This window comes from Diadema antillarum, unplaced genomic scaffold (assembly GCF_040938485.1).
Source record: "Diadema antillarum isolate AM-2024a unplaced genomic scaffold, OU_Dant_1.0 scf00000045, whole genome shotgun sequence".
NCBI classification, from domain to species: domain Eukaryota; kingdom Metazoa; phylum Echinodermata; class Echinoidea; order Diadematoida; family Diadematidae; genus Diadema; species Diadema antillarum.
In genome coordinates, this window is record NW_027270934.1 from 4,140,650 (window position 1) to 4,167,623 (window position 26,974).

General features: G+C 37.4%; 1 protein-coding gene across 1 annotated transcript in view; it reads left to right on the top strand.

Moving 5' to 3' along the window:
- Positions 1-9,572, top strand: part of LOC139714980 (arf-GAP with SH3 domain, ANK repeat and PH domain-containing protein 2-like) — a 133,009-nt gene extending 123,437 nt beyond the window's left edge. Inside the window, exons 20-24 of the mRNA XM_071626628.1 lie at positions 174-218; positions 4,283-4,335; positions 6,704-6,975; positions 7,980-8,093; positions 9,156-9,572. Of these exons, the coding sequence (XP_071482729.1) occupies positions 174-218; positions 4,283-4,335; positions 6,704-6,975; positions 7,980-8,093; positions 9,156-9,230 (559 nt within the window). The 3' untranslated portion in view covers positions 9,231-9,572. The remainder of the gene's footprint in view (positions 1-173; positions 219-4,282; positions 4,336-6,703; positions 6,976-7,979; positions 8,094-9,155) is intronic.
- Positions 9,573-26,974: the final 17,402 nt, after the last annotated feature.

The following is a 26,974-nucleotide window of genomic DNA, read 5'->3' on the forward strand; positions in this document are numbered from 1 at the left end:
CTTGTTGTCCAGTATCATAGGATGCATGGCTTTCGTAGAGGAGGCCACACTCTCTCTCTCTTCTCTCTCTCTCCCCTTCTATCCAATTTTAATGCATCCATCCTAAATTTTCACTGTCTTGTCTTATGCCCCACCCCCACCACCAACACCCCACCCCACCACCTCCATCACAGCTGGGAAAATAGGCGAGCGTCATACTCCCATTCGTATGGTTATTGGTAAATCTACTCTGAGTGTGTGTTATGTCTGAACTTGCAACACTATGCTTGTGCACAAGTGAGCCGACCCGCATCGTTGCACTCGCACCCCCGTTCTTTGCACTTTTTAAGTTTCGGTACAATGTCTGGCAATCCTGCAAACTTGAAAATATCAGCCATTTCTGACTTGCACCTAAGAATGCATTTTCTTCCTGTATTCAATTTTGCAACAAACCTTATACAAATTAAGTTGTCTTACTTTTGTTTTGTAACATTTCCCTTGAAACTCCAGTGACATGGTTGACTATCAACGATTCCATGTGTGTCATAGATGAAAGGCAGATGTTGCATACTCAAACCCAGAAATATATACATATATATTTTTTCTTTTTTTTTCAGTTTGCCTATAGTGCTCAGTGTATTCAGATAAAAGTGTACTGTAAAAGTGGAAATTTTTGTGGTGTTGAAATTTTCGCACATTTCGTGCAACCCGAAACTAGCGTGAAAATAAAAGCACGCGACTAGTTTTGTTTACCCAATGTTCCAGCAGTTGATGACTTGATTCCGCAGAATTAAAAACACGCGAAACTCTTCTTACCCCGCCAAGCGCGAAAAGTTAGTCGCACGAAAATATCCACTTTCACAGTATATTGTGAGCTGCAGTTTTCTTTATGAACATTTGAGCAGCAGATTATCCTTGCTGTGTTTGATATAAAAGCTTAATTGTACTCCGGCTATACTTTGAATTTATGTGCATTTGTTTTTATCAGTGGAAGTTCTCTTTCTGAATGATGCAAACTACAACAGCATTTTTTCGGTGGTATTGTGCTCATAAATGTTTCAACTTTGTTTCTGCTGATTTATTATGGCGATAATACAAGCACTCTACAGTGTATGCCTAAAACAATAATTAGGGCATTTTTTAAAGAGGATGTTATGGTTGGAAATGGTGCCGTCATTTGAAAATGACAGAGCTGGACCGCATTGGTGCATGATTTCCGAAGCATGAGGCATATGTCTTGCAAGATCAATTGTCATGTTCCATACCTTTCTGACATTGCATGTTTTAGCCCAACATTTTAAATAAGAGCCCCAATGCGGGAAAACTGTTGAACTCTGTTGTTGTTTGACTGTTTATGTATTGGTATTCTCTAAATTCTACTTTTTTTCTCACTGCAACAAGCTTAGATTACTGAGAACTTCATTACTTTTTCTTTTTGACTATTGGTTTGCATGTGTGTAGCAGTCAGTTCCAGTAACCTCCATTGGTGTCATTTATCAAAAGATTAAAATGTTTCTCTTTGATTCTTAAAGGGATAGTACAGTATTGGTGGAGATGAGAATTGGGCTTTTAACTTTTTGCAAGATACCAAGAAAACACTTATGAAATAGTACAGAGCATACCATTTTAAGAGGAATTCAAAGTTTATTTGATGAAAATCGGGTTTGGAATGACTGAAACATCCAAAAACAAAGTAGAACAAAGCGATCGTAATAAAAGGTGGGTCTCACATTTTATTAGAATCACTTTGTTTTGGATATCTCAGCCATTTCAAAACCAATTTTCATCAAATAAATTGAATTCCTCATGGAATTACATGCTCTTTCATATTTCATAAAAGTTTTCTCATTATCTCACCAAAAAATGTTAGAAACCTGAAATTAGGTCTCAACCAAGACTATACGATCCCTTTATTTAGTAGTGTAAAGCAGTTACAAGAACAAGAATTTAAATCATTGATGACAGGCTGCTACCTTTGCAAACAGTGTCCCAAAATCCTACAGATCATGTTGAAAGTAGAATTTACTTGGCAAAATTTTTTGGGCTCTGTACACACTGTATATATAACGTATATTGAGGCTTGTGTGACAGACCTGTCTTGGCACACAAATGCATTTTAATTTCTGTGTTGTGCACTGTGTTGTGCAGGAGATGGAATTGACTGTATGACCTTCTAGTGACTGGAAGATTGTACGATGCAAGATCTTTAAAAAATGAAAGGAGTAATAATTCTCTGGTTATAGAATTTCAGAAGACAAACTTGAAAAAGATGAGCCACGTCTGTTCTTGAGCTAGGTGTAAAAATGCAATGCATGTCCAGTATATTCCACTGACTGACTTGCAATCGCTTTAGGTCCTGCATGAACCCAAGACGGTCAATAGCTGTATGCAAACGTCTAGCCATTGCAGTACTCATTTCTCAATGTTTCATACTCTCATCACTGTGAATGCCTTAATAGATAACTTGCATAATTTGATTGAACCTCTGCATACAATACCCTTTTTCCCACTTATTTTGTGCAAAGTCATTCTACATGACATAATTTCTTATCTTCATTCTTTTCTCTTGTTTTTATGTCCTCGTGTTGTCTCAAAACTATTGTTGTCCAATCTGTGTTGTGTTCCTCTTTCAGTGTTCAAAGCTCCATTGGGGGTATTATAAACAATTTAAAATTTTCTTTTCTGATGTTGAATATATTAGTACGATTAGAATACAAAGTATAACAAATGCAATCACACTCTGCTAAATTGTGTTAGCTTTAGTGGCTCAGTGGTAGAGACCACAGACCCTCAATTATGAGGTCCCTTGTTCAAGTCCTCTGGCAGCAGCAGTCATGTTCGTAGGCAAAGCACATTATCCTCATTGCCTACTCCTATATTAAAGTGCTTCCTTTGTGGCCACATAAAGCAAATCCAAACACAAATGCATTTGTTTAATTGATCTTAAAATCTCAATTAAGTAAACTTTGCCAAACAATTTTATTTCAAGCCACATTGGCACATTTATGTCATGTAGTTTCATCACATCAAGTCCTTTGCTTATTAAGCCTTTGCCTATGAGATATAACCTCCAATAATTTAAACATTGGATATGCCCATGTGCAGTGGGCAGTAGCTTACTATCATAAAGAGAAGTAGAGTACCAAAGTTTGTTATAGCAATGTCTTGATCTTTCCACCCATAACATGGCAAATTTTCTTCAAATCCTAACATTAATGCACTAACAAAGCCATGCTGCGGGGCAAGTTGATGTCTTTTAATATAATTCATTTTATATTTATGTATTTCTTTTTTGTGATTTCCAGTTTGCATGTCCATTATGGGGAAAATGGTTTTATGCCTTTACAGGTAGTCCACAGGCAATGAAACGTGAAATGAAAACAAAAGAAAAGACTCCAGAATATTGGACAGCCTAGCTTCTTTTTTTCGCTAAGTACATACATAATGCATGCTTTGCACATTTTTTTTTTCTTCCCAAGAAGGCTGTTATACAAACTTTCAAGCTATTTTGCTCATTTGACAATAGCCTTCTGTATTCAAATCCCACAATAAATGTACCACAATTCAGTCAGATCATTGTTGTGCCATTATTCTGAAAAGCTCCAAATTGACTTTTTTCTTCAATCTGTTAAAAAAAAAATTATAGTACACATGCAAAAGTACATTTCAGTCATTTTCAAATGTACAGATTGTGTGGCTTATTGTGTTTAAGGAAAAAAATGATCGTATTTCATTTGCGATATTAATTCAATGCCAAAATTCTCAATAAATTGAATTGAAAATCGCAGAAAAATCAATTGAAATTGAACCATGAACTGCAGAACCATCAATGCACTAAGCACAGATTTCAGTGCATTCTTTTATTTTTCCTTTTTGGTCAGTATAAATCAAATCAAGTGTGAAAAATTTTTTTCGTCATGGTTTGTCTGACATCATTTAACAGACAATCTGCTTTTGACCAGAATGAGCATTGCTGTGTGAGGGGTAATGATAAGGTTTCATGGGAGAACAGTGGTAGGTATTGATAAGATCATTGAGATGCCAGAGTGTTTTTTATTTTCAGTATTGTAATCATGATAAATGTTGTCATTGCTATTTTTTATTGTTTTTGCTATTATTTTTCTTTATACTGTCATCATAACTACTACTAATAATATGCTTATTTTTATCATTATCTTTATTGTTGTTGTTATTATTATCATTATTATTATTATTATTACTGCTATTTCATCACTTTCATTATTATAACAGTCCGTATAGCTTTTTAATGTTGTTATTATTATTATTTTCTTCCCCCTCACAGCTCAAGACCAGAATTATTACCTCGTCCTCCAAGCATGGATAGTCCTCCAGCAAGTAAGTTGTTGGTCTGCACTTGAAAGAAAAAAAAAAGAAGGAGAAAAACCCGAAGACTAGCAATAATTACTCAGTTGAATGACTCTCTGTATGCCAGGGCTCCGTTTTATGAAAAGATTAGATTAATTTTAAGTCAAGATAATCAATGATTAACCTCTCAAATCACCTAAGTCCATTAATCAACGATTAACTTCCAAATCGACTATAAGTCCGTTTTATCAAGAGACCCAAAGTTGAAATCAACTTTAACTTCCTCCCAAATCAACTTTAAGTTTTCAAAACCGCACAAAATCCATGATAACTTTAATAGTTGATATAAAATTAACTTTAAGTAGAGACAGTCTAGGTAGACTCAGTTGTAAGGCAGATTACAGAAGAAAGATGACTGTCACACTTTCCTAGTCTAGCTGGGGTCTTGTCACAAATGTTTGTCTGTTAACTGCTCACTTTCTCTAATAGTTAGTTACGTTTCTTTCATCTAGTTATGATCTTTTCCTTACATGAAATTCACAATCGGCAGGCATTGCTTACGCGACTGCTGCACGCAAACACCTAGACAGCAATCTCAATCCCACCCTGCGCGCCCGGCGCCTTGGCCTGCCCACCCATCAAGCCAACGCCAGCAAGGGCAAGTAACCGAGCGCTGAAACTGCGTCTGTGTGCAATGCATATCTTGCCAAGAATATGCGAGGAAACCAGTGATTTCTGACGTGCGTAGGCCTACGTAGAGCTAGTTCGTCAGTAGATACTAATTGATAGTTTAGTAGGCCTATACAAAAAATAAAGAGTTTAATTCTAAAGCACCAAGTACGACATTAAGATCTATCTAACCAGTTAGGCCTATGTAACATTACAGCAGGTCATTTGTACTTACCATAACATTGTAGACCTGAGCGTCTACTAGGTCTACAATTTCGACGTGTAGACTCGCGATCTATTCATTTACAAAGCCGATCTCCTGGGTCGTAGATGTAAAAAAAAAAAAAGCTAGTCACGACACTCTCACAAGTTTCCATAATCCTGCATGTAACACACAAGACTTGAAACAATGCATACACGACCTTCACCTTACTTGGGACAGTCCCACTGTAACCCCGGTGCGGGGCGCTGCGGGGCGCTGTAACTAAGTACATGTTGGAGTCGCTGATGCGATTAGTCCCACTGCAGAAATCCTGTGTCAGATTATCTATGTCAATGAATGCTAACGTTGGATCTAAGATCTTAAGGAGCGTGCAGGATCTTCACGGTACGCGCGTATGCAGATTTTCGTTGAGCTTAAGATGTGCTAGATCTACCAACCTACTTTCCTCAATACAACGCAAAACGGCGTATTTCGCAGTTCTGTTGCAAACATACTTCTTATTCAGCGGCTGTAGTGCTACTTCGGCAGACGTACTAGCAGACTACACTTCCCTGGCCGTGGCAAACAATCATGTACATTCGTGTTTTTGTTTTTCGTTTTGCTTTATGTATTGTATTGTTTTTAAGCAGACAGTGCCGGAAACCAGCCTCGTCCTGTGTTTTTTTGTTTTGACTAAATCAATAATTAAGTCATGATGATCAGCTATAACTATAATCGACTATTAAGTCTCTTCATACTACTGAAACTTATAGTTGATTGAACGTTATAGTCGATGATCAAAGTTATCGTTGATTTCACAATCGGCGTTAACTATATCTTGATAAAACGGGGCCAGGTATAGTATACAAATGATGCACAGGACAGAGTGGATCGGTGAGAATTGGATGCGCAAGTTTAATTTTGGAACTGTTTAAACCCAAGAGTGCAGCGAGTGGTTTAGACTGTTCCAAAGTTATACGAGAGCATCCAATTCTCACTGATTCACGAAATAGGCCTGTGCATCATTTGTGTTATAAAATGGGCCTGTAAATTCATGAAATACAACCATTTTCCCCATTATGCATCCTGTACACCTCCAACACTATACAAGACTTGAGCCATGCGTTCGGATTTTACCGGATGCATGGCTCAGTGTGGATCAGTAAAGATCAATGCATGACAATTGACCAATCAGATTGCAGAGATTCTAAAGCCCATTTTAAAATAGCCACTAGCTGAAAGACATCTCGAAGTGTTCAAGACAAGTATTGGCATATTTTAGGCTAAAAATTATAGAAATATAGTGGACTCCTGGTTATAACAAGTCCTCGGGACCGGCAATTTTCTTTTGTTTTATCAAAATCGTGCTATAACTGAACAAATGAACAATAAATATGTAGAGCAGATGATATGGCGGCCTGAATTTTTATTTTGTTGTAACCGGAATTTTGTCATAACCGTGTTTGTTGTAATGGGAGTGCACTGTATAGAAGTTATATTCCCCTGGTCTCTTTTCTGTGTACACAGTCCCACCAAAGAAATACCTGACGTCAGACAGCAACGGCACGGCCGGCAGTGGCAGCAGTCGTCCGGGCAGCCAGGCCAGCTTCCACGGGGGCAGCAGCCAGCCAAACAGCCGCCCCAGTAGTCAGCAGGATTTGCCCAGCCTGCCCACGACGCCCGGCAGCCGGTCGCAGAGCCGACACGGCAGCGTGACGGACGACACTTCGTCCAGCGGGGCGCGGAGCGGTAGCAGCAGCAGCGGACCCCCGACCCCTGCCCCCAGGGTGCAGAAGGCGGTGAGTGAATGTGCCCAAGAAGCTGCCTCCCCACAATATTAGGGAGCAATTAGATTTTTGTGACGTTGATTTTCAGAGTTGGACTTTGTCTGAGTTTGCACTGTCAGTTCTTGGCCATTTTTGCGTCCGCTCAATTCACATCTCAGAGAACTACTTGATACTTTGATCATATGGGGACGCCATTTTACGTTAGGTTGCGTCTTTGCGTAATCTAAAGCTACTTTGCAACAGGACACAAAGAGAGGGCAGAATGACCAACGCAATCGTCGTCTTAAACGTCTGCATTGATAATCTAAAGCTCCTTTAATTATAGTACCGTCATGTTTTTATCCACTGAGCTACAAAAGTTTAAGACATATGACTTGGTTCTCACTCTAATCCACATAAAGGATTTTCTAATTCTATGATAATGTAGGAGACAATACTTAATGGCAGTGAAATGATTGTCATAACAATCTATGGCTTACGGGCCTATACCTCAGTGGAGGAGACTTTGCCGCGACTGCCGTGACTGATAAGTTGCGGCGACTCATGCAACTCTAGAGACCAAGAAATGGCTTGCGCTCTCACAAAGGCGACTCCAGTGCGACATCCAAGAGGACATTGCCGCGACGTCTCCGAGACCAGCTGAAGACTTGAAAAAAGTATCCCCAAAAACTGAACATGTTTGATTTTATCACCACTACCTGGAGACTAGGGGATTATTTCATGAAGTATATTGTCCATTCAAAATTTTCAGACAAATTTGCTCTCAGCCAATCACAGGCAAGGATTTCAGTAGCTTATAACAATTTGTCCGAAAAAATATCTGACAAAACACTTCATAAAATATCCCCCCCCCCGGCTAGTCTTGGAAGTCGCAACCAACAAGACTGGAGTCGCTGCCAGGTCCCCACCTAGTCTTCAATCCAACAAGATACACACTTTAGTGCATGAACTGGAGAAAATTGTCATGGTATCAAAGCAAAAAGCATTTTCTTTTCTTTTTTTGGCCTTTCCAGAAGAGACCAAAGAGAGTGAGGGCGCTGTACGACTGCCAGGCAGACTACCAGGATGAGCTCACATTTGAGGAAGGAGAGAACATCGTAGTCACTGGGGAGGCAGACGCAGAGTGGTGGGTGAGTATCGGTGGCGTTCCACAGGAGGAATACCTACTCGTATTTACAAAGGCAGTGTAAATCAATATGAAGGTTTGAATTTTAATAGTCCATGGACAAAAATATTGGAGAGATAGGTGTACTGTATACACCGAATATTTCGCAAATTTCGTGAGTCAGGTGCTATTTGCGAAATTAAAGACATGGGAAAATAATGACTCTGATCCCGATGTGGATGTGACGTACGCATGTACCTATTCTCCGTTCAGTACAGGACTCCATGATCGCGAATTCAACTACTTGTGAAATCGTCGGGAATTCCCAATTTGCGAAAATTTAGACTGTGGCGTATATATTGTACCTTGCACCTGTGCATGTCGCTTCACGTGTTTGTGAGTGTGTGCTGATGATTAAATATCCCTCAGCATGCACAATTTGTCATGGGCATCAATGTAATCTGAATATGCATAATATATGGACTGGTTTTAAAGGTGCATGGTCTTGGTGTTTTAGTCAAATGCGTATGCGGGTGCACGGCGCAAGTTTCCTATAGAGACCTATGCTATCGACTCCTCTTTAGCGCTTACGCTTTGGCCCACTTCTCCGAGTCCGAAGAAGTCCGATTCACTGTAGTCAGTGGTCGGATCACAGTTCGGCTCATGATTCGGCTGAGGGGGATGACAGCTTTAGCAAACTTCTTTTGTGATGTCATAATAACAAGCACATATGCACGCACCCTGGCATTACTACAGACTGCGCGATGCGCAGAGAAGACAACGAAGGCAACGTTACTTAGCAACAGCTACGCACTTTACTCTTGATGACAGCTCAACTTCGATAATCTTCGTATCAATGCTAACGGTGATCGGCAGTATCATCAACAGCGCCCTCTACACTACCGGGACTATGCCCCTTTAAAGTTCCTCTCTTAATTCTAGTTGCTTCTTTTGTGTCTAATTAAATTTTGGAGAGCAAAAGGATCATTGTGTCGGTGAGAGTGCACATAATACAAGCCATGTACACATACACGTATGAATACATTATATATTTATCTATGTTTGTTTTTCCTTCCATTTTCTGCAGATTGGTGAGATTGAAGGAAATCCAACAAGAAGAGGCGTCTTTCCTGTCTGCTTTGTACATGTCATAAGTGACTAACCAAGGCTCAAACTCCTCAGTCCCACACACTCAAATCTGCGCAGTCTTTCTGCTGCCAACTAGCGGTATATGATTGACATATTATATATATTTATACTGGTAGCTTATAAGCTCTATACATCATGTGCAGGGGAGAAAAAAAAAGGAAAGATCAATGCAGAGAATAACTAGAGAAACAAATATTTTCATACCAGTAGGCGACTCGCAGATTTTGATATGAAGCAAATACGATGCTGCATCTTTGAAGTGGAACACAACACACCGCAAGAGTATTTTAATCAAAGCGGGAAGACAGCTCCATGCCAGTACGTCCAATCATAACATTGCCAATCTTTATACGATACCCAGTCAGAAATACACTGTAGTAAGTTCTTCACCAGCAGCTAGAGCATGTGTAAGTGTTCTTTATAGTCCCATTTATTGTAAAATGTGTTAGTGTAACTTCTTCTTTTTTTTTTGGGGGGGGGGGGGGGTTGATTTCTCTCAGTTTTTGTTATTGTGGAGTTGAATGGCTTTCAGTGGACTCAGAAGAGTGTGGACATCAAAACTTGGTATGCCAGTCTTTCTTTGATCTATTTAGAAGTCAGCCATTTTAGTATGCTGAGAATGGCTTACAGTCAGTTAGTACCTGTGTACATTTGATTGTCGTGTACATAAATTCACTCTGACCCTATATTTCGATTTTTTCATTGTTGTGAAAAACACAAGAATATATTGAAGAAAAAAAAAACTCAATGGACAAGTGGTATTAGATGGTACAGTATGCATTTCAAATATTTTTGCCGATGTGATATCATTTCATCCAGTAATGTATTTTTGAAACATGCCACACATTATAGAAAGTCAATTTTCACTGCATGGCAGGAAGGAACATATATTAGTGGATCATTTTTCTCACCGAGTTCACAAATATCTACTCCATCACTGAAAAAAAGATGAAATGAATCATTAGATGGAACTTTGAGTCGTATGTCAAATTTTCTGCCACATTGTTACACGATGATCAGAAGGCCAAAAATATTATATCATTGTATAGGTCATGGTGTGTATACATGTGTATGCCCTATGATTTGGAGATAATACCACCGTCATAATCTTACAGACGTGTCATGATGTGGTATGACCTTGTTGAAATCCAATAGGGTAAAGGAAACCTGGGTGAAATGACCCTTTAATTCTCATTGAGGCTTGCTCAGCTTAAGGAATTTAACCCCTTAGTTGCAGGAAGCTGGTACACATAGCTCCTGTAGAAAGTCTTTGGGAATTTCCAGATACCTTGCCGAAAATATGGCAAGATTGATTCTCAGGGGATGGGTTTAGGGAGGTAACTGCAACCAGATTCAGGATTTTGCATCTGTCTTCATCAAAGCAGCCCGCATGTTGTCAAACAATCGCACTAATTAGGACTAGCTGTCTTTCATGGTATCAGGGCTTTACAACGGCTGTGGCCAGGTGCCCAGGGCCACTAAAACTTGGTGTCGGGCCACCAAATTCCTATTAAGAATGTTATCTTTTGGTGGCCAGATTGGACAACTAAAATTCAAAATGACATTTTTTATTTCCTTTTTTTTTTTTTTTTTTGAGCCACTACATTTCTCTTTTGGGCCAACAAAACGTCAAATTCAAAGATTTAATAGTGACCCAAACAGGAAACCGGGACAAAAAAAAAAAAAAATGTTAGTGTCAGTGTCAAGCTCTGATGATATCACTTTGATAAAAAAATAAACATTTCATATTAAATGGCGAATTACAGTGAATCTGTGTACGATAAGTGAGTTCTATGGCAGATCTCAGTCTAGTAGATGGTCAGTAACATTTGGAAACAGTATGCTTTCTTAGTTGATTTTGTGCATTTTGTCATAGGTGTTTTAAGACCAGTATATTATCTACTTGTTTGTTACCATTATGCTAGCAATTCTTGCCTTTGTTTTCAAATGTGAGATAAGCCCTGCATACATTTGTACATGTATGCATTTATTACACTATCTTTTTCCTGATGTTGAGTTGCAAATCTTGTAAGTTCTCATTGTATGATATGGTCTTTATCAGCATAATTATACAGTGTTATGATGAATTAGCCCTCCTTTACCCCAAATTCATTATTTCTTTAACTTTTTTTTGATATTCTTCTTTCCCTGCTATACAAGGGATTTCAAAATGGGACCACGATTAATGGATGTACATGTTGTGCTTAAACTGTTTCATACGGGAGCCTGGTGGCTTGTGTATTAAGTCTACGGAGATTTCAGAATTCAGTATGGAACGGGTAAAGGTGTGATGTCAGTTTACCCCTCATGTTTTTGTTTGTTTATTTGTTTATTTTTTTGAACCCCGAACCTACCACAGACACGTTTGCTTGTCTTGATTAGGTACCAAGCTCACTTTTACATGTGATTGGTATATGGCCATTGTCTACACCAATAGTCCTTCTTCTTCTTCTTCTTCTTCTGATTAAGTCTGCCTCCTTCAATAGACTGAAGATTCTTGCAGACTGTTCAGAATGTGTCCTTGGGAATAGTATTGTAGCTTGCGCTATTGCTTTAAAGATACTCCCAGCAACTCCACTTTTAAAGTGTTTGGCATGTCAAGAAGTCGTGCTGGGTTCAACTACTCTTTTGTTTTATTTTCATTCTAAAATCTTTTTTTAAAATCTGACTTTCGGAGGATTTTTTAGGGAAGATTCTCTCCGGAGAGGCCACAATGTGTCCTGAGAACGACCTCCGTCACATCTCAAAAGTACAGAATAGAATGGTTGCACTTGTACTGTAAAAGCTGTTATTTTTTGCGTACCGATATTTTCGTGAATGGGGAGGTGACAGACATGTTGTTTTCGCCAATTGACACTGACCCATTAGTTGATGCACTCTGTATAATGCCTGTCCGTTCGCAGTATTTTCATGTGTTGTTAATTTTGTGACCCAACAGTGATTTGAGAAATTGGCAAAAATTTCACCCTCGCAAAAATAGCAGCTTTTACATTAGAGCTCAAGAAGATGAAGACTCAGCATAGTCAGACTTCCTACCATGTCGGTTTTGTTTTTGTTTTGTCGCTGTTTTTCTTCACCATTTCTTAGTGTTCTGATATCAAATTCAAAGTGTGGGATTTGGGACGAAAGTTGACAATTTGGAATTATACAGAGAGACCTCAAAGTGTTGAAGGTAATAATATTTTGTGTCTATATTTCAGGTTTGAATATGGTTACTCTATATGCCATAATATGTAGGGAGTCTAATTTTCCACGAATCGGGACTTCCCGAAATTTTCGCGAGTGGTTAGATTTGCCATTTTGCGATCACGAAGTACCGTAATGAATGGAAAAACCTTGCAAATTAAATGGCATACAGTATATAATGACTACGCAGCAAAAATTTGGGACTGTGTACAGTGAGTTTACTCCCTGGTTTGAGGTCCTGCCCTTTCTGTAAGTAATGGCTTGTCAGCGATATAGTACTCTTGGGAAGAAGTTGATTTGCCCTGTGTAATGGTGGGATATCAGTGTAACTGTCGTGTAGAAGGATGACTTGATGCAACAATGTGTATGCAGAAGTGTTATATTTTCTCTGTGGTTTGAAAAAAAAATTGGTGTAACACCTGTGTTATGGTCAGTGTTAGATTTACACTGGTGTAGTAGAAATAAATCATTGTGACCACAATTAATTGGAAATTTGTTCAACTAGATAGATGGGAAAATAAATTGGTGTCAATCTTTTGTGTACAGCTACGGTGTAGCCATGGTGTATTAGCCTTGTAAACCAAAGCACTGTCATGATAAGAAGCTTAGACTTGCCATTAGTCCTGAGAGATGTACTGTAAATTTGATACCTCTCATGCTAGATGATGTGTTGCAATACAGGGTAGAGCATTTTAATCTATTTCATGAACACTTGACTCCAAATGCTGTTCCTGTGTAGTGTGCTGTTGTAGATGATAGAATAAAGTCCCTTGTACACGTGTATGACATCCAGCGATAGAGTGCTGGTAGCCATTTAAGGTCTCCCTCATTTGATGTGTAAATGTCTGTAGTCCTGGAAAGGGGTATCCTTCAGGAATATGGGTAACCTTACTTGCCCTTGTTGGGACTAGGTTGAAAGTGTTTCATATCGCGGAAGGTACCTCTCATAGTACATACATTGTTTGTTCCACCCTTTGTGTAATCTTTCATGGTGCATGATATATGTTGATTTGGGTTTGATCTGTCACATCACCAACACCCACACATGTCATGGACACAGGTTGTAGAATCAGTGATTTCAAGAAAGTTTAATAATCAGATAGCTAGGCTCTCTGAGTGTTGGGTAGATTTGGAGAATTTGTGTGCATTTGTAATCCGCAGGCATCATTAGTGTTGAGGTAATTAGTTAGAATTGATGTTTTAAAAGATATGAGTGGCAGATTATGTTTGTCCTCTCGCACTTCTGTCCGGCTGGAAAAAAAAAAAAATTCTTTACAAGTTGCAAACAGAATGTGGACGATCGTGTTTCGTCATGTTTTCACCATATTTTGTGAGCGTGGAATGATGTTGTGTCGGCTAAACTCAAGATTGGATCAAATGTAATCATTCAGCACTTACCAAATTACTCCAAAGATTTTGATTGAATGAAGTAATGCTTTCTACTTTTGTATTAAAAGTGCTCTTTCTGTTACCTCTGCAGAGTGCAGGGATTTTGTTGTCTTCTTGAAGATAGGAACGTAATCGTCATACACAACAATTTTCTTTTTATACGCTATCATACTTTTTGATATACTTTTGTACTCTTTACAAGTGTTCACCTGTGCAGAATATGAATTTGTTGTTTTTTCAGGTTGTTGCATGGATTTGTTTGCTAGTGCAATCAAATTGTGGGGCATTCCTTGCCTTTTTTCCCCTCCTCTTTTGTGCTTTTTTTTTTTTTTTGGTTGCCTTTGGAGATGAGCTTGACACCAAAGTTTGCGCAAAACTACCTTAAAGGCAGTATGATTCTCGGCGTGTATATTTTCATGCATCTTGCGCAATGTGATACCAATGTGAATATTGAAAACACACAGTTTTTTCTTGTAGTCTAATTTGACTATGTGAATTCTTAATATAATTTAGTCACCCATTGAGACCGAAATCAAGGACAGTTGAAATTTATCTCACGAGACCAAGCACGAACCTTTCATCACCCTGAAGTTTTCAGCATAGATGAGTGTCTCTTGTTGGAATTGAATACCCTTTGCGTACTTTGATGCTTGATTGACAAAGATAATTTTGTGGCGTAGATTAATTACATTCTTCAGTTGCTTTGTGAAAATAATTGTAGTACTAATGATGTTGTATTTTTCGGAAGTCTAGGAAATATTATACATGGCATTTTGCTACTGCATTTTTGTTTGCAGCTGTCATTGTTTGGTCTGTCATGACCTTTAAACTTTTGAAGTATGGAATGATAATCATATTTACCGTCTCAGTGCAGTCTTGCATGTCTCAAAGGGTTGCAATGATGCAGTGACTAGTGATGATGCTCTAAAGGCTCTCGGCATTGTTCTTCCTATTCTTAAGTTTTGCGGATGGCGTGCACTTTGTGGAAGAACTCAATATTGATGAACCATAGGGAGTTGTTAGACTGATATGCCAGTCTTTTGTTTGGATTTTATGCTTCCGTTGTAGAGTTGTCGGTCCATGTATGACAAATTCTGTGGGATTCTTGTGGTTCACATGGGCATCGCCTGAACCAGTGTCTGCTTAATGAATCCTAGTTTTAGAATATACAGAGTGCAATTGTTGTAAAAATCGTGTTTGCTGGTTTAATGAAGGAATAACTAGTTTCTTTACCAGCTCAAAAAAACCCCGAAAAAATAAAGTTTGACACGATAGGGGCCTACAACACAAAGGCAGGGCCCTCCAGGAAAACTATGCTTACACTGAAGAGGCTACCCTGCCTTAATTAGATCATGTTATTATTGATATTATTATAATAATCATTCTTGATATATAATAAGTATTATAACTATTTAATAAGATATATGAAAAGTATTGATTTCAGTAAGTTTTACAAGATGCGGCATTGTGTGATTACCAGTACACTAAATGTTAATTAAAGACAGGAACTTACCATGAAGCCAAACTGTGTTGTATTTTGCCTGGGACATAAGCTTTACTCCAATTGGCATGCTCTCCCAAGTCCATGGGAAGATATCTTTTTGAGGAGATTTAGTAACTATTTATTATTGTTTTGTTTTGTTTTGTTTTGTTTTTTTTTTGGGGGGGGGGTACGGGGCTCTTCGTGTACTGCACTTTTATATCATCTGTCAATCATGACATGAAAACATGTGGTGTGTAAATATATTGGGAGACATCAGGTTGAGCTGAATTTGGTACATTTTCACCGTTGTGAAAGATACTTTAGAAGTTTCTATGATAACTAATAGTGACAAAAAAATAATCATGTAACCCTGAAACAAGGGGAGGTAGGAGTAGATGACCTTATCAGTCGTACATGAGTAATTCTGCAGATACTGGATCAGTAGATTGAATGTAATTTGATGGATGTTGAGTAGTCCTGTGTTAGTATCTGCCTCCTGTTCTCGGTAGATTTGCATTTGTAATGAGAATAAGTATGTTACTATATCTATGCGTACCTGAATTTGGATCTGGCCCTTTTGATGTGACTGTGGTATACAGTTATATAAGATAGGATATTATGTTCACAAATTTGTAATAATATTATTCTCTACAGATGATGATATAGAGATCTCTCTTTTGTATGTATGTATGTATGTATGTTATATGTAAATATACATTTTTTGTTAATTTGTATGTTTTTGTGGATGACATACTTATTTATGAAAACATGAAAAAAAGTTTTTGAGTGAATATGAAAATGATGACAAATAAAGTGGTTGTGCAACTTCCATAACAGCATGTATGAAAATCCCTCAATTGTTATGATGGTGTTTTCTAGGTCCTTAGTGTGTATTATTTTTTTTCCTGGATATGATTTTAAATACTTTACATATGTTAAAAACAATATATATATATATATATATATATATATATATATATATATAATATAAAGTGAGAAAGCAAGACAGCAAGAGAGAGAGAGAGAGGAAAAAGCATGTTTTTGTGTCTTCTACCCGTTTATAATATATTTTACTTTAAAGCCACTCTTTACCATTTGCAGATGAAAAAAAAAAACTTAATTGCTTCAAAATACATCTTCTAAAATGTCAGTTTTGGATAGAAACAATGTAAAGATATCAATCAGTATAATGTTAAGTATTGTTAAATATACACATTGTTAACAATAGTTTTTTATTAAAATTGTTTCTGGAATTAACCGTCTACAGTTATGATTAATTGAGAAAATTAGTGATATCTCCACATATGTGGCTTTATTGCAACATTTTTACATGGTACAATGTTTTGTGATACGACTGAAATCTACACGTGTATTTATGCATTCCAATGTGACAACATTCTTTTATTAGATCACTGTGCCCAATGGTAAACAATTGCTTTATTAATCAATTTTATTTTATTCACTCTATTCCACTTCAAATTTATTCTATATAGTCATTTTTATTATAATTTTTTGTTCATTTATCTAATTTTGTTCTGTTTCATTCAACACTACAATTCTGCAGCCACTTTCGAGATTACGTGTATATGGGTGTATGCTTTTTGTTTGCTTCCCACCTCCCTGTTTGGACTGTAATTTTCCGAGACGGACATAATGAAATGTTATATTTTCTGTAGAATACTTAAGGTTTTCCCGCCCAATTTCATCAGATTTAACGATGCGGGCATTCAAGTTCGAGTGAATTTGAATGATCATGGAGATCGACATTCAAAAAAGTACCTAGTTCATTCAATTTAATTTCATCAGCATTCGATTTCATGAGTTTCTCACACAAGGGTGTGAAAAGGGCATTCAAATTAAAAATGCAAGTACAACGCATACAAATTCGCATCAGCACCGCCGTTGATGGAGAGCGTTAAGGAATTCAAATTCACGATAAGGCAAACAATTTTAAAGTATGGGCAGTCTTTTTCGTTGTTGCTTTTATTCTTTGTAGTTACTCAGCTGTTTGAATATGCAAACTTAATATACCTTGAAATGTGATTTTTTTACTCATACTAGCTAATAACTCGTCATAACCCCACTTTCGGACACATGCATTTACATTTTATTCATACACGATCTTTAGCCGCTGCTACATTGCAGAGTATGCGTGATCATCTCGAATACGGACAGAATTAGTGGATGAAGCATGATCTTGACAACCAGCGAAACTGGAGATATAACCCTTTGGTGAAATAGGTCTATCTATACAGCTGATCTGATTGCGGCAACTTCTGATATGGACACGAGGAACTAAAGAATGGAATCAAAATGGATTAATGTGGATTTGGACGTATAGGACCCCTAAAATATTCTGGGATATGGCCATTTCCTAAATGTTACATCCATACTGTTAGGGGTCAGTTGAAAATGAAAGGAAGGTCGATAGGGAAGAAATACATACAATACAATTAAGATGATTAAATGAGACTTTGAAATGAAAATGAAAATTCATCATCCAATAAATGACAGTGAAAAAGGTCCTTAGAAGTTGTGTATGTTGATTGAATTCGAAAATTAAAAGTGCGAAGTTGTGTTCCTATAAATGAAATTGAAACTGGTATTTGGTGCGAATTTAAACGTCTATCCAGCTGGCGCGAAATTAAATGCCAACTTTGAGTCATTTAATTGAATGAATTTCTCTCTAAATTGAATGAAATAAAATATACAAAGAATGACATGAAATGAAATTGAATACTCAAGGAATTAAAATGAACCATGAGAGTAGAGCAGTGACAAAAATCCTTTGAATTCGAACGCCTTGTCATTAATTCGAATGCAAATCTGATGAAATTGGGCGGGAAACCTATAGTGCGTGTGGGGGTGTTCTGACGGAATGCTTATTGATGCTGAGAGCTGTTCTTATATTATGTATATTATGTAACTTCATTGGTTATCTGCCATTGATTATCACGGTCTGCAGTGAAGCTTCCATAACACACACATACGCACACACAAACACACACACACACACACACACACACACACACACACACGTCTTTGGCAGGAAAAAAGTAATTGCAAAAGTAGGTCTCACTATTATGGACGACAACTCGAAGGCTTTAAAAATGAGGAAAATGAAAATAATAGTTATGACGATGATTACATAATGAAGTGAAAAAAAAACAGTAATTGTAGTCGAGCATAAGAACGATATTATGATATGATATCAATTATGATCATAATTGTTATACCAGTGTTATTTTACCAACGTTATATTGTCATGCCAATCATAACACAAAAATGGTAATTATGCTGATATCATATTCATTACTGTAATTTTCAGTAGTAGCATAGAAGAGTATATTATAGTAGGATGATATTTCTATCTCTCAAAAATTATATGCATTATATTCTGTTTATATACGATGAACTGAAGAGAAAGGGAGTTTTCATGGACGCATAGATGTTGTTCAATAGCCTGATACATTAACAATTTCTTACTTGTCAAGAAAGGTCTAATCTATAGTGAACATTTTAGAAGGGAGAGGGAACTGCGAATCCGCGTATCTTTCAGTAGCTGCGTCATTATCGTGTCATGTCATGCTCGTGACAAGGGCTGGATTCGTCGCGATGAAAACCGCAGAGTATGCTTCCACAGAATTGTCTAATTTGATTAAATTCTCTAACGCCAAGCTATTTTTATTCGATGACTGAGTCCCTCACAGACGAATATCTGTCATTGTAATGACGATACAACGATCCGACAACTAGGCGATGGGGGGCTTTGCCTGTGTATAGTCAACGCAATTAGCATGACTGACCTCTAAGGTCTGATAAGAGCTGATACAATCACCACGATTACTCCACGATCAAGACCACGATTTCAAAAGTGTCGTCGGAACTCTTCGTGATATAGACATACACGAATTTCTACAATCAGCTGCAATGGTCAATCGTGGCGTTCGTACCGGATCACACGATAGTGGGAACGAAGCATTTACTAGTAACACGGGTCTACTGTGCTGGTGAGCAGCACTCACCAGACACTCCGGAAAGGAGTATACACTGTTTTTATCCTGGGTTCTAGAACCTGCAATCGAGCAAAATAGACTTTTCTTCTTCAGCTTTGATGACGTTCTGCAGGTATGTGACCTCATCCGCCACATCGAGGCCAAACATCAACTGGCGGAGCAGACGAGGAAAGGATCAGAGGGGGTGGGGGGGGGGGGGGGAGAGGAGGAGATAGGGGTGGGGAGTTTAAAAAAATGTGGAGGAAGCGCCTCGCGCCAAGTGGTGCTCGAGCCGCCGTGTGCCCAGCAGTCACGCCAGTAAGCCGCCGAGATGGGACACGAAATGTTATGGCGGGCCACTCTAGCCATAAAAGAAATACAACTTTTGCAACATTCACGGAATGGATGTGGGGTTGTAACCAATCAGAATTAACGCCTCTGTGCACTTTACAATTATGTAACGGTGTGTAACTCTAGAAGTGTGAGAATGCATATAAGTTTTGGGTTGCCTTTAGTGCGGGCTGTACAGTTGCACAGGTTGCATGGTTACATAGTTGCATGGCTGTATACAGTTTTGTGGGTTCTGATTGGTTTGTTGTTCGTTTGTTTTCAATTGACATATTATGAAAAGATGGCTTGAACGCCCATACTCATCTGCACTAGATGGTATTCCATGGGGTCCAGTTGTATGCACTTGGGTTATGCCCCCTGCTCTTTGCGATGAATGCATGCCGAACCTCAATTTTATGTCTTATCCGAGGGACAGGGTGTTGCATCTTCTAGAGGGGACGGCATGATAACACACGACATTGCTCACTTAATGAAAGACTTACGGTGATTGGAACCAGCGCTCAAACCTGATATGAGCCGTTCGATTAAACGGCAGACACTTTTTTAATGAGCCCTCAGCCCCTCAGGTTAAAATCTTACATCCAGTCGGTGGATGTATGGTCGCGTGATTTAAGATGTTTATGGCTTAAATGGCCCGCCATATGTAACGCCTTTCCTCCTCCTCCTCCTCCTAGCAGCATAGAAAGAAGTCTCGAGCTCCGCATACGAAATCTTCGTGGCAAAGTGCGTGCTGCCGTGTCGTTGTGAAAGTCACCCAGTGTATACTATGACTGATCTTTTAAAGGCGGACGTGATGTGAAATTCCCATAACTAAAACGTGAGTATAAACCGTTGTCTTCATGAGCAGAAACGCCAGTGTTTTGATTATGTAGCCGTATAGTAAAAAAACACACACACACACAAAAAAAACCCCGCACACACATACACAATGCTCGTGTATATCAGGTAATTGTTGAAATGTATCGAGCTGTTGTAATTGGTAGTGGATTCCCGATTCTACCTACTCACTTGAATTTGAATCAACTCGTCAACTTGAATGAAAGTTATTTTCATATTGAGAGTTACGGTATTATGATTATATTTAAGCCTTGTGGCGTGATGTATACATTTTCAAATGAGATAAGTTATTCAAAGTGTTTTAAAGTGTAAAACAGTATAATCAATAATTGTTGCTCTGTAATCATACGTCTATTTTGCCGACAGCTATTTGTATTTTTGAAAATAAGTTTAAGATCCTTTTAAAGGCCTCAATAAAAACAAACAGAGCACTGCTGATTGGGTTACCCTTCGTAAAAATGTGGGTTCGACATTAAAACTAAACGACCGGTAATATAAAATTGTTTATGTCTGCCGCACACACTGTGATGTTAACAGAGCTAAATCGGTGTGAAAAAAAAAAATCATGTCGAGTTCAAGCTCCCACTTTACCCTGTGGGGGAAATATCAAAATGAAACGCCAGAAGATTTCAAACTCATGTGAGAGGGCTGTGAGGTTATCTTCAATAACCCTTCACTTGCTAAATCCATATAGAGAAGGCTTACTGGTAATTCAAATTGAAAGCATTAATATACATAACATACACACACAAATGTATCTATGTATATATGTATATATATATATATATATATATACACTCAGCAAAAAAAGTAAGTTCCCCCTAACATTTTTGGATATATCTCAAAAAGTATTTTACGGATGTTCATAATTCGAACGGGAATGGATAGGGAATTTCATTACTCATAACATGAATGGCATATCATTGCCACCAGATATCATTATTGGTGTAAAAAATCGCATTTTATGTCAAAATGCATGGGGAAAAAAGTTACACTTTAGGCCATAGAGAGCATATTGTATACATTTCCTATGTAAGTTATCAGATGATCTTTTAAAATTGTGTAATTCTCAGGAATTTCTTCAGGTACAATGTGCTTCCCTATCAAACATAATGTTATGCATACTTTTTGAACAATAGGCCTTCTCAATATGAAAATATTGGTAGAAGCCATGCGATTTGTAATTCCAATTCAGGTTGATCACATTAATGTGCCTGTGGGCATTTTGCATCATGCCCTCAAGTTGTAGATCAGTTTGCTGAGGGAAATGGCATCGAACGTATGGAATGGCCTGCAAGATCCCCTGACTGTAATCCAGTAGAGAATCTTTGGGATATCATTAAGTGGAAAGCGAGCAAGAAGTTGAAAGATGACACTTCACTGCAAGAATTTCAGCGCATCTTGCAGAGAGCATGGACCAACATTGAGCAGCGCCAAGTACAAACTTTAGTTAACAGTATGAGGAGGAGATGGCGGCTGGTCATTGCGGGTGGTGGACATATCAATTATCAAATACTTCACTATATGCTCATGAAAAGAAAGAGATAGAGAAATATGCAATAACCCATGCTTAAATGTTCAGAATCATGAGTGATTGTTTGATTATTTGTGTAAAAGTCATTGCAAATTACTAAAGTGCAACTTTTGTTTCCATGCATTTTGACATAAAATGCATTTTTTCACACCAATAATGAGATCTGGTGGCAATGATTTGCCACCCATGTTATGAGTAATAAAATTCTTTATCAATTTCCGTTTGAATTATGAAAATCGGTTGAATACTTTTTGAGATATATCCACAAATGCTATAGGGGGGAACTTACTTTTTTTGCGGAGTGTATATATATAATATCATATTACATTATATGATGTTATACTTTATATATATATATATATATATATATATATATATATAATTTATATATATTACATAATATGATGTTATATTATATATATATATATATATATATATATATATATATATATAATGGTATTATTATCCGCGTGTTGGAATAAGAGCATGAAGACGATGAAGACAAACAAGTTGACATAATGCATTAGAATCCAACTTCTTTTGGTTAGCTTAGAGTTTGAGCTAGCAACCAACACGCACGGTTGTTAACTCTAAGCCGACAACCAGGCGCGTTTCTTTGTTATTATTATTATTTTTCTGTGCTGAGCTTCAAATACAAATATCACTGTTACCCTGAGGAAGATCCGTGCAAGGGTCGAAAATTTGGTTTACAAATAAATGAAGTTGGATTCTAATGCATTATGTCAACTTGTTTGTCTTCATTGTCTATATATATATGCATATATATATATATATATATATATATATATCTACCCATCAGCGCACACATATACACGCATGCACGTGCACGTATCGTACGTACAAGCATATGTGTTGTGGGTGTGTGTGTGGGGGGGTGGGTGTTTGTGCGAGTGTGTATGAATATTTTGTATATTACGCGAGTCATCGGCTAGAGGTAATGATAGCATCATGTAATGATATCATTTCATTCTTTCAATCAGAGCCAATTGTTAACATGTAAATAAAATATATAATAAAAGTCATCGAGAAAGGGTAGTTATTATTTTGTAGTATGTATACGGTATTCATATTACGAATCGATAATAAAAAGATAAAAATCTAATAATAAGCAAACTTAGAACAAAAATGAGACGATTCTTCTTAAGTCCACAGGAAGGAAACTGTACACCGCAATGAAAGACAGAACAACGAATTGTAACTATACACTCCGTAAGTTGGAAACACATTAATCTCTCAATACAAAGTCATACGAGATTTATGATGGCCAACTGGTCACGAAGAGAACTCATTGAAGATGTCTGAATGATTTCCACGATGTAGTCTCCTTACGAAGACTTTTAGTGCTAACACAAAATTTAGAAATCAAATTAAGCCCATTTCAAGTAAGCCACAAGCTGGCTAAAATGATATTAAAATGAAACTATTTTTATGTATTTTGGATTTCTGAAAAATATTCGTGGCGTAGTCATAGTGAGCATTCTCCAAAATCTTCTTCAAGTGTTCTTAGGTTGATAGGATATACGCTGAAACCATAATTTAAGATATCTTACAAAATTATCACATAAACTCAATGGTTGCACGTTTGAACTCTATGGTTACACGTTTACCTTTTTCGTTGTTTTTTCGTTTGTTGGTTTTTTTTGTGAGTGTTTCTGTAATTGAGGTGTGGGGAGCTTGAAGATCGTCATCTACAATTCGTATTTACTCATGACATGAATATTCGTTCAGAGTAAAGCTAGCCATGCTCCATGGTTGATCCCTTCCGTCGCTGTTTCTGTATAATGTCTTCTTTACATTATTCGTCTGTCTTCAGATACAGACTCTGTCTATACATATATATATATATATATATATATATATATATATATATATATATATGTATATATATATATATATATATATATATATATATATATAGATAGATATAGGGCAAGGGAAGGCTGATGGCTTTGTGCTTTAGTAGTGCTCCAGCAGATATGCTCGACGAACCTTAATCTTTCGTAATTACAGTCAATCTTTCTGCGTCTCCACTTCCACGAAGTAATCTTACCGATATTCGCAGCAAGGAAGCGCTCCCAGTATGATTACAGGCCGGATTCATCAAAACAAGCTATTTCCCCTTCCCGCAGTAATCTACCATCATTGACACATAGAATTGCTGAGTGGGTATTATTCTAACTGGGAGTGAAGAGCGAGTGCATAATTCTGCTGATGATAAATTCGTGCTCTTTTCCACCAATCTGTTCATGAATATTATTATTTTCTTTTCTTTTCTGGCAAGGCAGGTAATAGATAGGAGCAGATGTTCTATGCTAAATTTATACGCATCTGTTATTATTTGGTGAGTTATCTGTGAGTATTTTAAACTTGTATATCACGTAAAGACAAACTCGTCAACGACCAACTTCTTGTATACTATAATAATCTAAAAAAATATATGCCAATTCGCCGTGTGCTTGCGCCACTTTGCGAGATTACGAATATCGATGTTATAGCATGAATCGCATGAATAGAATCATCAAATTACCTGAACCTGAAGTGATGTGAAATCATTCTTTTCCTTTTTCATGCTTATTGTGAAATCGCTTATATGCAGCACTAACGTATTTGATCAACAAGACTCTGCGCTTAGCATAACTATCAGTAGAGAGGTGGAATCGTTTCATATAAGTATACATTGTTTGATGAGATTTTTTTCTTTTAATGATCTAGATATTTCCTCATTCAGTCAATATCATTCATAATGATTATTGATAAAATATACTGTATAATGTATATATATTATTCAATGTTTGTCTGCATGCATGAGGGCTTATTATGTTTCATGTTTTTATAAATGGCTATAACCATTACCGGTATTCACGGATTGATATATCAATTAATATAGGTATTCAGTCCTACCTAAATATACCAATTTTGCGCATAACGTCCGTCCTATATAGGCAGATCAATGGCGTCTCTACGGATGGACACCGGGAGAAACTCTCGATTATTATTCAATAGCAGAGCTATCATATAATGAGCACAGTATGTCATACTACTATCATTACGATCACACACGATCGAGATTGTAAAGAACTCTGTCGCTTTCTCTTTAACATCGCGTGAAAAACGAGAAAGGAATCTATTTACATGCCTTATTGTCAATCGGAAGTTCAAAAAGCTGACTAAGAGTTCACAGTAGTGTTGTCGTTCCTACAATAGTCCCAAGATGGCATGAACTGTGCTTGACCTTTCGCATTTCTTCCGAATATAGGCGAACAATTTCCTTTTCCACTGTCAGCCATATTCAATTTGGTTTGGAGCTTTAAAGGGGATGGCTAGTAACTGATCAGTGGGAATCAGTGGGAATGCTGGAGGATGATTGTTCCAATCCTTGTGGGATTCATTTAAGAGTACTTTATATATCTCTTGTTGTGTGAAAATTATTTGCTTCAGAATGGTCTCATATTCAAGTAATGTGCAGTTTAATGTTTCCAGGTTAGCGTGCCTGGTCAGTGACGGGGCATTAATCTGCACATTACTTGAATATGAGACCGTTCTGAAGCAAATAATTTTCACACAACAGTAGGTATATAATGTACTCTTAAATGAATCCCACAAGGATTGGAACAATCAACCCTCAGCATTCCCACTGATTCCCACTGATCGGTTACTAGCCGCAATGTGTTGAAAAAATAGAAATGAGAGGAGTAAAGTAAAAAAATCTGTACATATTTTGTTTTTCTGAGAAATCAAGCAAAAATAAGAAAATAACCGAGCCCTGAAGTTTGACGTGACGTGGCAAAATAATGTCTTCGGTCAGGATTGTTTAATCCAATAAAATTCGAATAAGTTGATGATATGCCCCTGTGTTAAACTGTCCTCTAAATTTGATTCGTACCAAAAATGGCATAGAATCATTAGGGCCCTCTATCTGGCGAGCGCTCAACAAAATATGAACACTTTCTTTCAAAAACAAACAATGTAAGTTGACAGTAATTTGATGTGAATAATGTCGTTTCTTCCTTATATCATGTTAAAGTCATAGCATTCATTATTTGTTGTCAATCAAACATGCAGACAAGACATGACATTTGCATGATGAGAGACCACGACGTAATCACATTTCTTTTTTAAATTCTAATATTCATTGGGCTTTGCCTATTGAAACAATCGTCAATGTCACCTCCCAACGGCGTGTATATTCGTCTTTCAGAAGGTATGCTTTACAATTTTACAATGCTGTTGTTAACTTCACTGTTTGATTTTATTTCTATGTCAATCTTACGTAATGTCACACTGTTCGTCTTCGGAATATCTTGATGAGTGAAAATAAAAACCGAATTGAATCTGAAGCTGAATCAATGTGGGATTGCCGGTGACCGAGTCTTGAATTTCACATCTGCATGCTCCTATGGCTTGCTAAACTGATCTCATCTCTCCTTTTGTTAATCATCCTACTAGTGTTCATCCGGACTATTTCCTCCATAGAGGCTTATAGCAGGGACAGTTACGAGGCCTGAACTGCGCATTTCTGCTGGTGAGGTTAAAGGAATCGTATAGTTTTGGTTGAGACCTAACTTCAGGTTTCTAACATTTTCTGGTGAGATAATGAGAAACCTCTTACAACATGAAATATGAAAGAGCATGCAATTCCATGCGGGATTTGACGATTTTTTAATGAAAATTGGTTTTGAAATGACTTAGATATCCAACACAGAGCAATTTTGATAAATTGTGGGACCCACCTTTTATTAGGATCGCTTTGTTTTACTTTGTTTTTGGATGTCTCAGCCATTCCAAAACCGATTTTCATCTACTAAACTTTGAATTCCTCTTACAATGGTATGCTCTGTATCATTTTATAAGTGGTGTCTTGGTATCTCGCAAAAAGTTATTGGCCCAATCCTCATTTCCACCAATACTGTATCATCCCTTTAACGCTGCATGTACTGGAAGGTATGACCAACGACTTGACC